This window comes from Nanorana parkeri, unplaced genomic scaffold (assembly GCF_000935625.1).
Source record: "Nanorana parkeri isolate BGI_ZX_2015 unplaced genomic scaffold, ASM93562v1 scaffold276, whole genome shotgun sequence".
Classification (NCBI taxonomy): Eukaryota; Metazoa; Chordata; class Amphibia; order Anura; family Dicroglossidae; genus Nanorana; species Nanorana parkeri.
This window is the reverse complement of record NW_017306544.1, coordinates 476,349-489,165: the sequence shown is the minus strand read 5'-3', so window position 1 is coordinate 489,165 and position 12,817 is coordinate 476,349. Positions and strand designations below refer to the sequence as shown.

Sequence of the window (12,817 nt, the reverse complement as noted above, 5' to 3'; positions counted from 1 at the left end):
CTCTGGTTGACACAAACAAATCAAACGATTTTACTGTATTTTCCGCAACAGGGCACAACGAACAAGTAGATTTTTTTTTTTTTCTGTGTCTTGCAGTAAAATCATGGATCCCTCCTAAGGAGCATGAGCAGCCATATGATCCTTTTACCAAAAATAAAACTGATATAGAAACGGAACTAGGTTATTCCACTCGTACAACACAAAATGTAAAAAAGAAAAAAAAAAAACTATTAAAATACGCGTGTCAACGGTTTACTTCCTGTGGAGTGTGAAACATCAATTTGTTCTACTATTCAAGTGATCAGGAACAATGTACCCTTAACCAAAATGGGCTGATGGCTGTCGGCAATTCACTTCCAGGCAGAAAGACATTTTCCTCAAAAGAAATTTATTGAGAATGAAAACAAAATCAGTTGAACTGTGCACTGTTTCAATGACCATTATGTTACGTTGTGAGCGCCAGAAAAGGGTAATGCCTCACTTTCCAGAAATCTTGTGAATACAGTACAAAGTAATGTAGTCATCACGTTTTTCACTTAAAACACGGGAATTGGCATCACAATAGCAGATACACAATACGAATATTTTGATTTGGGCTGCCAAGTAGTAAAATGTGCAAGTCCTAAACAGAAACTTGTCATCCAAAGTTCCACTGTTAACAGCTCTGTGAAGATCAGAATCTTCCTTTCCCAGCTTCCAGCTGTACAGAGGGGAAATTGGTTACATGTTAAAATAGTACCAACTACTCAAGCAAAACATCAACATGGAGTGTTGCAAACATCACATTCATTTTGAAAGGCTTTATGCATAAAAATGTTTGGAGGGAACAGTTAGCTCTAGATAACTGATAGTTTTTTTTTTTCTATATTGCACAGAAAGCACTTAGAAGGGAAAAAACACATTAGCAGTTATGGCTAAAGACTATTTTTCCTTCAGACACTTCATACAAATGCATATATTCTGCACCATACGACCCAAAATGGTTTCAATTTCAAAGATAAAATGGTTTCAATAAAAAGCATGCACCATAAGGAACAAGAGCATCGCTTCATACTTTATTTATCCCAAGTACAGTTTCACTTTAACCAATTGAAGACCTTCCTGTCCAGGCCATTTTTCAGTCTTCAGCGCTGTGGTACTTTGACTGACATTTATTCTGTCATACAACGCTGTACTGAAATTCATTTTATATAATGTTTTGGGGACACAGAGCTTTCTTTTGCTATATTAAAAAGGAAAAAATTTAATTTTAGAAAAAAAAAACCTGTTTCCCCTACAATATGTGATGAAACATTTATTGCTAACCAATTTTTTTTGTAATATATATATATATATATGTGTCATGGCTAGTAAATAGACACCAAACATGTCAAGGCTTAAAATTGCATGCCCTGTGAAATTGCAATATAAATACAATACCCAAAATAGCCCATAGGCAACAATTTAAAAGCTTTTATCACTCATCAGTTTAGTGTTATCAATGATTGATGGCCCTAGAATTATTGCTCACACTGCAACATTCGTGTGGCGCACACCCAACACGTCTATTTGTACATGCATATACGTGGGGGCGGGGGACTTTTTTTACATGTAAATGTTATTGCTATCACATAGGGGGCTAATAACCCCCTACGTGATAGCACAGGCACATTGACATGTCCTCTTTATGGAGACATCAGGGGTCTCCAAGACCCCTGTCACCTGGGGACCCCCAATGAAGCTGATGAAGCAGAGATCTGCTTTACCAGCTTCTTCTCTGGTTATAGCAGCCAGAGAAATGACAGTTGAATGCGGAAGTGTAATACACACAACTACCACATTCAGAGATCAGCGGATCTTGCTCCGATCCAAATGCAGAGCCTGTCCCAGGCCCGCAGAGCCCGGAATAGCAGGTAAATGTGGAGGGAACAAACCCTGTTGGCCACCGTACAAGCGATCAGACGGCTATAGAGCCGCCCGAACCCTTGTATGTAACAGCCGCTAATGGCTGTTCACAAGCGTCAGTAGCATGCGCGAGCAGAGGGGAAAAAAACAAAAGCCATGTAAATACGGCCAGCCGTAGGCAGCATTGCCTTATATATTGCGCTCCATCAACAGTATTGTCAATGAAGACTTCTTAACGTGTATTGCAAGCCTCATTGGCCAGTACAGCATGACCCTCCTGGCTTTTTTTTTTATGTTCCCATTTGTACACAAGATTTGGGGTGTCAGATGGGACGATACCTGCCCATTCTAAAAATGAGTCATCTGAGTGCTTACCTGAGCGATAGCAGCACATAAAAGTGACCCCATCATCACAGGGCGACTTCTAAACACAAGGCAGCCCATGGGCTCCTGGCTGCTGCATGTATTCCACACTTCTGAGGAACACCTGCTCCACCACCATATGCTGTGCTTCCTCCTGCTGGCCTCCTCCTTGGTGCAGCTACAGTAACAGGTATTCAACCCACCAAAAGGGTTGATTACCTCCAACAGCCAGGAAGCAGAGAAGTGACAACTTTCCCACACAAGGGACACTGGAGATGTATGAATATTTACTCTGCAAAAGAAAAAAAAATCCTTACCTTTCCAGTGGTTTGCGTGTTGAACAGCTGCCAATTCTATTTTCTAGCCATTGGAAGTATTTAACCCTTCGAGTGCGTGAAGTACATGTTAACCCAGCATAGCGGTTTCATTGTGGAGCACTGCATTGTGCAATGTCGTCAACTGCAGTGCATTAGCAGCCCATTCATCATGAATTATGGGATTCTAAACCATATTAGGAACAGAAAATGTCAGGAAAAAATTTGCTTAATTAGTACCATTTAGAAAAGGTGCATATGGTGCAGAATAAGAAGCTTCCTGCTTAAACAAAAAAAAAACACTTATTTTAGGGCTTGTGCACCCACCATGCACTCAAAACACAAGCAAATTGCATGCATTACATAAAACACTTTTCCATCCATTGCTGCATGCAAAATGCAGGGCGAGGCTTGAAGATGCATTTGTTTTCAATGCACAGCGGTGTGAACAAGCTCTAAGAGGAAAAAATAACTCTACATTGTACAAGATCAGCATTTAAAAGGCTTGATTGCTCAGCACCCGTTTCATAAACACAACACCATTTGTCCACAAAGATACCTTAAAATTTAATTTTGATCAGTCTGATACACATCCACCTTATACAACAAATGCTAAGGTGTTAGGATTTTAAGCTGTTCTAATGTGAACAAGGGCTGATGAATTCTTGAATTTAAAGTAAGCCTATCGCTTTCAACTTAAAAGCTTTTAAAGTTTCTGTAAACAACCATAAACTTCTCTTATCTGCGCTCTCTTGGCCTATTAAATATACAATTGAAAGTGTTTTTTCAGTTTTTGAAGTACAAAAATACCCGTTGATCCTGTAAGATATTCAGTGATTTTCACTGGTTCCAATACACTCCACAGTTTTATCCTAAAGGGACACTAAACTCAGGAGTTCAATCTTAAAAGTGCATTCAAGTACCTTAACCATTAACAAAAAAATGTAGCTTATTTGTGTATCACTCTGAATTGGTGGTGACACTGTCCTTCCTTCTGTAGGGTTGCTACTTTTGTTCCCCATGGTCTGTGTGTGTGTGTGTGTTGTAAAGTAGCCACCGCTCCATATTCGCTCCTGTGATGGATTACAATCCGAATACAAATCAGTAACCTAAACCTGAGATTGTAGTTCAGCACGGGAATGAGCTTGGAGCGGTGGCTACTTTACAACACACACAGGGACCATGGGGAGCAAAAGTAGCCACCCTCCAGAAGGAAGGACAGTGTCAGCACCAATTCAAAGAGGATTTGAGGATCTACAGCCGAGTGAAAGATAAATAAGATACATTTTGTTAGAGGTATTTTAATGAATGTTAAAGATTTCACTCCTGAATCACTTTAAGGGTTGTCATCAGCCGTGCATGGTGAGGAGAGAGTAAAGTCTTCTATCATTTCCCTATGTCAGGGTGACAGGCTGCCTTTCCATAGCTGCAGTAGAGGGAGTGAACAATGTCACTCGGACACAAGTCTGTTACTTGCAGGATCACCAGGTAAAAAAGAAAACGACTGTAGTCACTACTTCTAAGGGCTGGTAAGCTGCAATATACAACCTTTTTGTTCTTGGGTTTAGATGCACTATTAAGTATTTTCGCTTTTGCAGTCAAATTGGTAGAACACAGACTTCATATATGTTACATGCTTCCAATTTACATAGCATATATTAAATATTTAAAAAATGACTAAGTGCTTTTTACTTGTGTAAAAATCCTACCTCGCATCTACTATGAAATATCAATTTGGGTGCAGAGGAGTTGTTTGTACTGTGCTGGCAGATCTCATTAGAAGCTGGAAACTAGATTTGAACACGGTTTGTCCTCCTAATAAAAAAGAGTTAAAGATATTGAGGTTTGGATTCTGTATTGTATGTTAATGAGGGGAAACTGACTTTGCTCTGAAATTGTTCAAAATAGCTTGCAGTCCTGTGTATAATCCAGTTTTCAACTAGAATAGGTAGGTAAGAAATATATATTTAATTTTTTTTAGGTTATGTTGTGCAAATGGGAGCACAAACATATAGGGGTTCGATTCTCAAATGTGACTGCAAAAATCAGAAACATAATCTAAGTCCTGCCTAAGAGCAGATACCACAGGATGCCTCTCATTAGGGCCCTTACTAGTTTCACATATTGGAGGGGCATTGCTACTTTTACTACAGATCTAAGAATGGCCAACTTGACATTTCCCTGTCCAACATGAGTGCCTTAGTGGCCAATAAGGTCATCTTAAAAGAGAACTATGGGGTAAGTGTTTTTTCCCCATAGTTCTCTTAAGGGTCACGGGAGGACATATACTAACCTCCTCCTCTGACACAAAGCTCAGTATATCGCGAGTTACAGCTCACGGTATACTGAGACCACTGCAGCCGGGACGGATCCTGACAATGCTGTCTGGATCCACTCAGCTGCGTGATTGACAGCTGGCTCTGCCTATCTACAGGCAGAGCCAAGCTGTACCCGCCCCCTCCCCGTCTGTTCCTCCAGTCAGCGCTGGAGCATTGTAGTGGGAGGGGGGTGCCTGCAGGGAGTCGTGAGTGACAGTCACGGCTCTATGCAGGGACAGGTTCGAGAAGTGAGCGAGCGACGGTATGTGTCCGCTCACTCTCCGATCTATTGAGCCGACGTGTGACAGTTTTATTGTCACATGTCGGCTCGAACTATGAGGATGAGTGATTGTCACTCACCTCATAGTTCTTTAACAGGCAGATGCCCCTCAGCAGGACTCCTGAAACCATGGCTGTACAATTACAGTTTTCAGCATGCATCCTGTGGTGCCTACTCTTTGGCAGAAGTTTAACTGTGAAATGTCTAAAATGGCTGACAGATTCACTTTAAATGAAGAGGTAGTGCCGAGTTTTATTGGACTGCAGGACAGCTTGAATTCTTTCCATTAAAACACAAAACAGAAGGCTTAAAATTACTTTCAAACACATTTAACTACATGAATGTGTTTAACATACAGCTTTGAATTGTAAATCGTAGGAATCTAACTGCAATGAGTTTAAAAACAGACATAGGCAAATTCACTAAATCTGTACGTTATAGTATATGTGCACAATTTCGTTTAATATTGGTCTACATTTACTACGCACATCTACAAAACCTGGACTCTATTATGGGATACAGTCAAACTAAGATAAATACAGGACAATTGCAGCACTTATACAATGGCTGTCATGCTCTGAAGTGAAAGCTCACAAGATAAATATACAAGGTTTAAATGGGTGCAAGCTAAGTAAGAGGTAGGAAATGGCCATTGTATGAGCATCTGAGTAAGATTTCTGTTTCAGCATTTCTAGAACACAACTAGATGACTCCAGATTCCTACTAGCTTCTAATTATATGTTAAATGCAAGTTACAATACTAAAAAGGAAAAACAAAAAAAACATGCACTATCATAGGAATGTGACACAGCTGATTAAAGGTTTAACTGTTTATGTGCCACACTGCACAGGATTCAATTTGGGAGAACTGGATAACTCGTATTCACTTAAAAGATTTTAACATCTGAAAAAAGAATATTAGGTAAAAGTTATATATTTCAGAGAAGTCAAATACTAAAAGTATTTACAGGAACTAATAACCAACTGTACTACACAAGTTTGACATAAGTAGCTCTGCATTAGGGCACTATAGAGAAAAAAAAAAACCTGTACACGGCCCTGCTACATCCTTTAATGATCACAATGCAGATTTATGTACTTCATGTCAAGTGACAAGAGGTACTCAGACTCTGGATTTTGCCATTAACAAAAGGTCATCTTGGACCGTGACTTTACTATGTAAGGGGGGGGGGGTGCATAGAAGAGGACTACTTTAAACCTTCTGTTTGTAACAGTGATATTTGAAAAGCTGGAAGTCTCCTATAGATCTAAAAACATTTTCCTGCTAGAGCACAAAAATGTGCAGGGGTAGTAAATATCCCAAGCACACAGGTATGCAGTACGAAACTGAAGCTACAGGTTGACTATCAGCTTGGAGACCACATATTGCCCATTCTAATGGCTCAATGTAATGCACTTACAAAATATTCTGGATCTGCAAATTTGGAAAAGTCAAGAAGCACAATTACCTTCGGCCAAAGCACTTCTTGGGACCCAACTAGAGCAGTACCGCTTTTCATAAATCAGTACTATGTGTCTAGACTTTTAGGGACCGTTCACACCAAAGCACAGTGTTAATCGCACAATACCCTGCGATTAACACACGCTATTGTACAATGCCCCTAGCGTGCGTTACAATTGACTTGAATGGCACCCCAGCCTCTGTGGGCTGCAATGCAGCATGTGGTACCTCAACACCACACATTGGATTTAAAAAAAAAAAAAAGTAGTGCATGTACTTATTTTCACCAACAAACACTATTGCGGAACCGTATGCTATAGCACACAGCAGCCCGTAGGTGTACTGGAGTTCCATTTAAGTGGGATCTAATGGCCAAAGCACATGGGAACAAATGGTAGCTGCATTGTGCAATAGTGTGCTAGTAACGTTACTCTTGGGTGTAAACGGGACATCAAAGTGTGACTGCACACACTAACCTATAGCAATCTCACCTGCCATAGCTTATATTAATCACAATTTCAGTTATATCAATCTCAATGTGCATGATATCTGGGCCACAGGTTAGGATTCCTGGCTCTGGAAAGTTACACAAAAATAGCACTGGAACAGGATCACATCATCTACTGCAATGGGATTACAAAAACTGCTGGCAGGTAAAGTGAACAATATTCTCAGCAACACCAAAACGTATCAACAGCTGGAATGGATATGAATTTAATTATTGACAGCAATATCCTGGTCTGCCCTATCCACAATCAAGGAAATGACAGTCGGAATAGCTTGAAGATCTGAGACACTTGTCTACATATGAATGAACAAGCTTCTATACAGTATTGCATCATTTAAAATGGATACATTCACTCCAACAGCTGTTTATTGGACTGTTTTCTGCAAATTGGAGAGAAAGAAAGAAACCATGTTTTAGCCTTCACTTTGTAACCTTCAGAAAAAGGAATGTGACAGGCTACTGTGAGCAACACTGCTACATTTCCAGTCATTCCAGGAGCAGAGCAGTTACAGAACGGATCAAAACTGCGTTCAATGTATTACAATGGTATTTTGGGCTCTAGTTCACACCGCAGCGTTCAGTTCCAGAGCATGTAAACAAACTTTAGCAAGCCCTATTTTACCTGCGCTGGAACGCATGCAAATGACCTAGCACACACTGAAAGCCCATTTTAAACTAAAAACAGCCCGGAACGCATCAAAAACACGGCACAACCCACTGCATGTGCAGAAACTCATGCAGATCTGGTCTGCATTTGGTGTGAACAAGCCCTTATGAATAGATAAAAGCAAAACTGAAGCTTGAGAATTATTACTTGGTCATACCAGCTTATCGGACTATACAGGAAACTTTCACAACTAAAGAACTATTATAAATCAGCCAGGATTTGGCTACAAAAATTTTGTTTTTAAAAATGATATATACATACACACACACACACACACACACACACACACACACACACACACACACACACACACACATCCTGTCAGTCATTTAAACATTTAAAAGACTGACCAACTGCAATTCAGTCCAGCAAAGATGCCCTGAGGCACCCTAATTAGCCAAAAGGGTGCAGATGGCCGAGCAAGGTATGATGTTAAACCCCTAAAAACCAAGCGAGGCCAGTTTCAGAGAGGCCCAGAGAACGCTTTTCTGGCTACTAAACATAATAGCTGAAATCTGGTGGTGACTGTCAGGCCTTTTAGTTTAAAAATCGGATTGTAGGTTCACTTTAAGTACACTGGAACTGGGCCTTGTTCATAAAAACTATGCAAAAGAAACGTCAGATGCATAGCTTTTAATTCCCCGACATTTTTCTAGAGCAGGTTTGAAAAATGAGATGTGATAGGCAACTATGGGCAATTGAGACATTTTTTGTAAAATAAGGCCCGCTGTCACCCTAATTGCTGCCTGATTAAGATGAAAAATGTTCCCTGCCAAAGAGTTTGTAATATTAAGAGACACGAGACCATTAGGGTCTATCACTTTGCATAAATGAAGTCAGAGGGGGTTGATTTACTAAAGGCAAATAGGCTGTTCACTTTGCAGGGGAGGTTTCCCCTTAGTTTAGTCAATGAGGTGAAGCTCTGCTGGCTTCTAAACACCCACCCATGTGCATGCAAACATACTTGGGGTAGTTTATCAAAACTGGAGCAGACAAAATCTGGAGCAGCAGCACATGGCAACCAATCAGCTTCTTGCCTCTGTTTTCTCAGTTAAGATTTGAAAATAAAAAGGAGAAGCTGATTGGTGGCCATGCACAGCTGCTCCAGTTTTGATAAATTCCCTTCACATATTTTGTTTTTATTTTCCTTGCACATGATTGGTTATTCTTTGCAGTTTCAACACGTTTACCATGCTAAAGAGAAACTTCCCCTGCAAAGTAAAAAAAAGCCACAAAAGGGAGATTTACTGAGATTCACTTCCTGCTGTGCATTCACGACAGGAAATGGATAAAAATCTTTTGAATGGGACACAGATTAAAAAAAAAAAAAAAAAAACATTTAGGCTGTAGATACTCTGAAGTCATATGATCATTACACTGTAAACTAGCTTATTAGGAGATAAAACAAAACATATCGCCCGTTCATAGTTTAACTGTACGTTTACTTTTAGCAGATTGGAAAGGTAAGTTGCAAATTTTGGGGTGGAAAAAAATTGGAAATGATCAGACCTTTAGAGGCCAACAGCTAGTATGTCTAGATGACTTTTAAGCATTCAGAAAACCATTTTGTTATGGCAGAACAATTGCTTAAGAAAATTGCTTAAAAAAAAAGGAAACAAAAAATGTACTACAATACAGGTTAGTACGTTTTCAAAACTTCAGCTAGGCATGGCACAATATCACGTCACATAAAATGGATTAGCAATACCATAACAAAAAAAGGTTGTACTGTATCCCATAATACAAAGAGAACAGAGTATGGTGAATACAAACATTGAATTAGGATGCCCCGCGCACTATTATCATAACAAGGTAGTCATCTTCGGATTTGGCAAGGGCTTTAGCTGTGGAATCCAGGAACTGCTGGGAAAATTCACAGGGAGGGAAAGCATGAAGGACTCCTGTGTTTTCCTTATCTTTTGTGCCTCCCACAGGAAGGCTAATGACCCCTGCAGCTTGCTTTTGCTTTAAGTAAGAGACCAGGTTTCTCAAAGGACGTTGAGTAGAACTTGCTTGATCACCGGTAAAATTACTCTCAGTTGTACCAGGAACAGCAAGTAGAACGGCATATCCATTGGGTCCGGCTACTTTGATGCGACGTGTCACTTCATCCAGTTTGGGCTGATCGAGACGTAATCTTTGCGTAATTTTTAACTGGACAACCTTTCCGCCTGTAGGTCCCTCAATTAACAGGCTAGTTGCTACCGCCAGATCGCCCTGAAGTAGATGCATATTGGATGGAAAATTACTGTTTTTCAGCAGGAGCATCCCTTGCCAAGCCAAGCAGAGATTTTGGTTTGCATCTTGCTTTTGCAGCGATTTCACTTTACTGCTGGACTCAAGCCGCTCGTCTTTTCTTAATGGACTTTTATTGTCACCAATGCGATGTTTCCGATCTCTTTCGACAGAGTTGGAGTTTTTGCGATCATGCTTGCTTTCCACTCCCCGCTCGAGGCTACCTCGCCAATCCCTGGAAGGCGAGGGCTGCTCTGTCCTGCTGTTTGCACGATCTGTATCATTGTAACGGCCATCCCGACCACCACTGCCATTAGGACTTCGGTCAGGACTGGCACAGTGTCTTTTCCTGGCACGTTCGCTTTCAGGTGATCTGTCCACATGACGAGCTTCGTCAATTAGTCTCCGTTTCCTAGGCTGCTCTTTGTTCACTCCGTCTCTTTCACGTTCTCTGTCCAAAGACCAGCCATCCACTCTCCGGTCTAAGGCTTCCAAAGAACCGTAAGGTACTCTATTTCTGTCTCTAATGGGAAGTGGCACCCAGTCTGAATCTCCATACAAGTCCCTTTCTCTTTCCCTGTACAATAAAGGTGACGTACGGTCTCTGGCTCGAAGAGAATCCGGAGCCCTAGGGGCGAAAGCATCCCCCACCAAGTCATAATGGGGTAAAGGTAAGGGTTGAAGGTAAGGGGGTTGATAAACATGATCCGTATCTGCAAAGTCCACCCGAAGTCTCCTATGATCTCCCCCCAAGGGAAAACCCCTCATTTGACTACAAGCGGCTTGGGCAGCATCTAAACTCTCATACTGTATATAGGCCCAGCTGTCTCCTTTGCGGTAATCAATAGACCTGATCGTGCCAAATCTATCAAATTCACGTGCTAGGGATGCCATCGGCACCCAGTGTCCAAGGCCGCCCACCCACAGGCGGTTGGTGGGGGTAGCTTTGCCATAGCCAATTTTAATACAGTTGCGGAGGATAGGTTTACCAGACATGGCCAGTTTGGCTCTTTGTGCCATGTCCAAATTCTCAAACTTAATAAATCCATAGGTAGAGGATTGCCCCCTGGTAGCACGTTTGATGTCCACTTCAGTAATTGTCCCAAACCTCTCGAAAGCCCTGCGGAGCTCGCTCTCCGTGACATTGATGTCCAAGTTGCCCAGGAAGAGAGTTCTGTTGGCTCTTATGTCATTCTCAGAACTGTCATCCTCTCGGATGTTCAGACGGGGGTCTAGCGGGTAAGCGGGCCGTATCCGGCTCTCATAGAAATTGTAGTCTCTATCCCTGTCCAGGTCCCTGGGGAGCGGTGGGGGAGGGGGTGGGGGTAAGCGGCCCAGAGCAAGCTGCTGCAGCCTGTAGTCCCTGTAGCCAAGCCCTCCAGGGGAGAGGCCCCGCTGGCCATGTGGGTGCCGATGAGAGGCCAAGGAGGACACTCCAGCCGACAAGCTGCTATACGGTTCCTTGTCCCCGGGTGATCGGCTCCGCCGTCTGCTGCCTGTAGTGTACACCGCCTCGATCTTTAACGGCCGGTCATACAGAACGAGCCTCCCCCGGGCGTGCTTGGCCGCACGAGCGTCTTCAGGGCGCCGGAAGTTCACCAGGGCTACCCGCTCGTCTCCGGAGCGGGAGATTTTCACGCTGACGTCCCCGAATTTCTTGAACTCGTGAAATAGCCCATCCTCCACGGCCTCATCACTCAGCGACGAGCCCAGCTCACTGATCCGCAGCGATTTGTACTCGGCCTCCCCGCGGCCCTCCGAGCTCCGAGGGACAGCGCCTGCTCTGCCGTCAGCGCCCTTGCTGCTGCCGCCGCTCCCGCTGCTGGCGACAGGCGACCCATAAGTGTGCATCCCGGGGGCTCTTGCCGAGGCCTCATAATCCCGATTGCCGGAGAGCCCCTTGTCGAGGTGTAGGCCACGCCGCCCGCTGCTGCTGCTCTCCGAGCTCTTGGCTGCAGTGCCGCTGTCGCAACTGGTCGAGCTTAGCTTCTTGCCGCATCGTTCGCGAGAGGACTCCTCCGCCCCCCGGGACCGCTTGGCCTTAACCGGGGAGCGATCCTTTCCTTTCATGGCAAATTCTGGAGGGATCGTGTCCTCATACGGAGATTCTCAGCGCCATCTTGCAATTTTTGCAGGAAGGTATACACCCTATACGGCGATAGGCCGGGAGGAGCGTTTCCAGGGTGGTCATTGGGTGGTTGAGCTGTCAATCTCTGGTAATTGGGTGGGACACGCCGTACGTCTTAAAGCGTCACGTCCGTCGCTGGAGCTTGGCGCTCGTAGTTTTGAGATGGGTTGCGTGTGTCGTCAGCACGGCGGTGCTAGGCTACACACGGTAGGGAAAGATGAGAAACACTGCATTTCCAAAGCTCACAGCGGGATGGAGAGCTTTGTTTTACATTTGTATTGACGTATTAAAGAGGACTTAAACACTTCTTTACATGTAAAATACAGACGTCATAGTGATAAAGGAAATGAAAACAAATGTCACTAAGCTGTAACAGAAGGATGACACTTTTCATTTTAACCTGAAAGTAACAGTTCCCTTTTTAAAAACAAGGACCCATATCCTGCTGTGTTCCCTATGCAGATTGAGCCTTAGCTCTGGTTTACCTGTGCGTTGGGGGAACGAGCGCAAAATTGCACGCTCCAGCAGCTTGTGGAAAATGTCTTTTGTTTTAATACAGATGTGCGGCAAATGTGCTTGACAAAGAACATGCATTCTAGTGTGTCAAAATGGTGTATTTAAAAACAAAAAAACATGCACAGCCCTTCTATAGTGCGAT

At 42.9% G+C, this 12,817-nt stretch overlaps 1 protein-coding gene across 2 annotated transcripts; it reads right to left on the bottom strand.

Moving 5' to 3' along the window:
- Positions 1-367: 367 nt before the first annotated feature.
- Positions 368-12,157, bottom strand: RBM15 (RNA binding motif protein 15). Of its 2 annotated transcripts, none has more exons than XM_018557260.1 (2): positions 9,570-12,157; positions 368-700 (listed from the first exon to the last, which is right to left on the bottom strand). In XM_018557260.1, the coding sequence occupies exon 1, from the start codon at positions 12,099-12,101 to the stop codon at positions 9,576-9,578; it is 2,526 nt and encodes an 841-aa protein (XP_018412762.1). In that variant the 5' UTR covers positions 12,102-12,157; the 3' UTR covers positions 368-700; positions 9,570-9,575. The 2 variants fall into 2 exon arrangements, with proteins under 2 accessions (XP_018412762.1, XP_018412763.1); XM_018557261.1 differs by having other exon boundaries at positions 368-693.
- Positions 12,158-12,817: the final 660 nt, after the last annotated feature.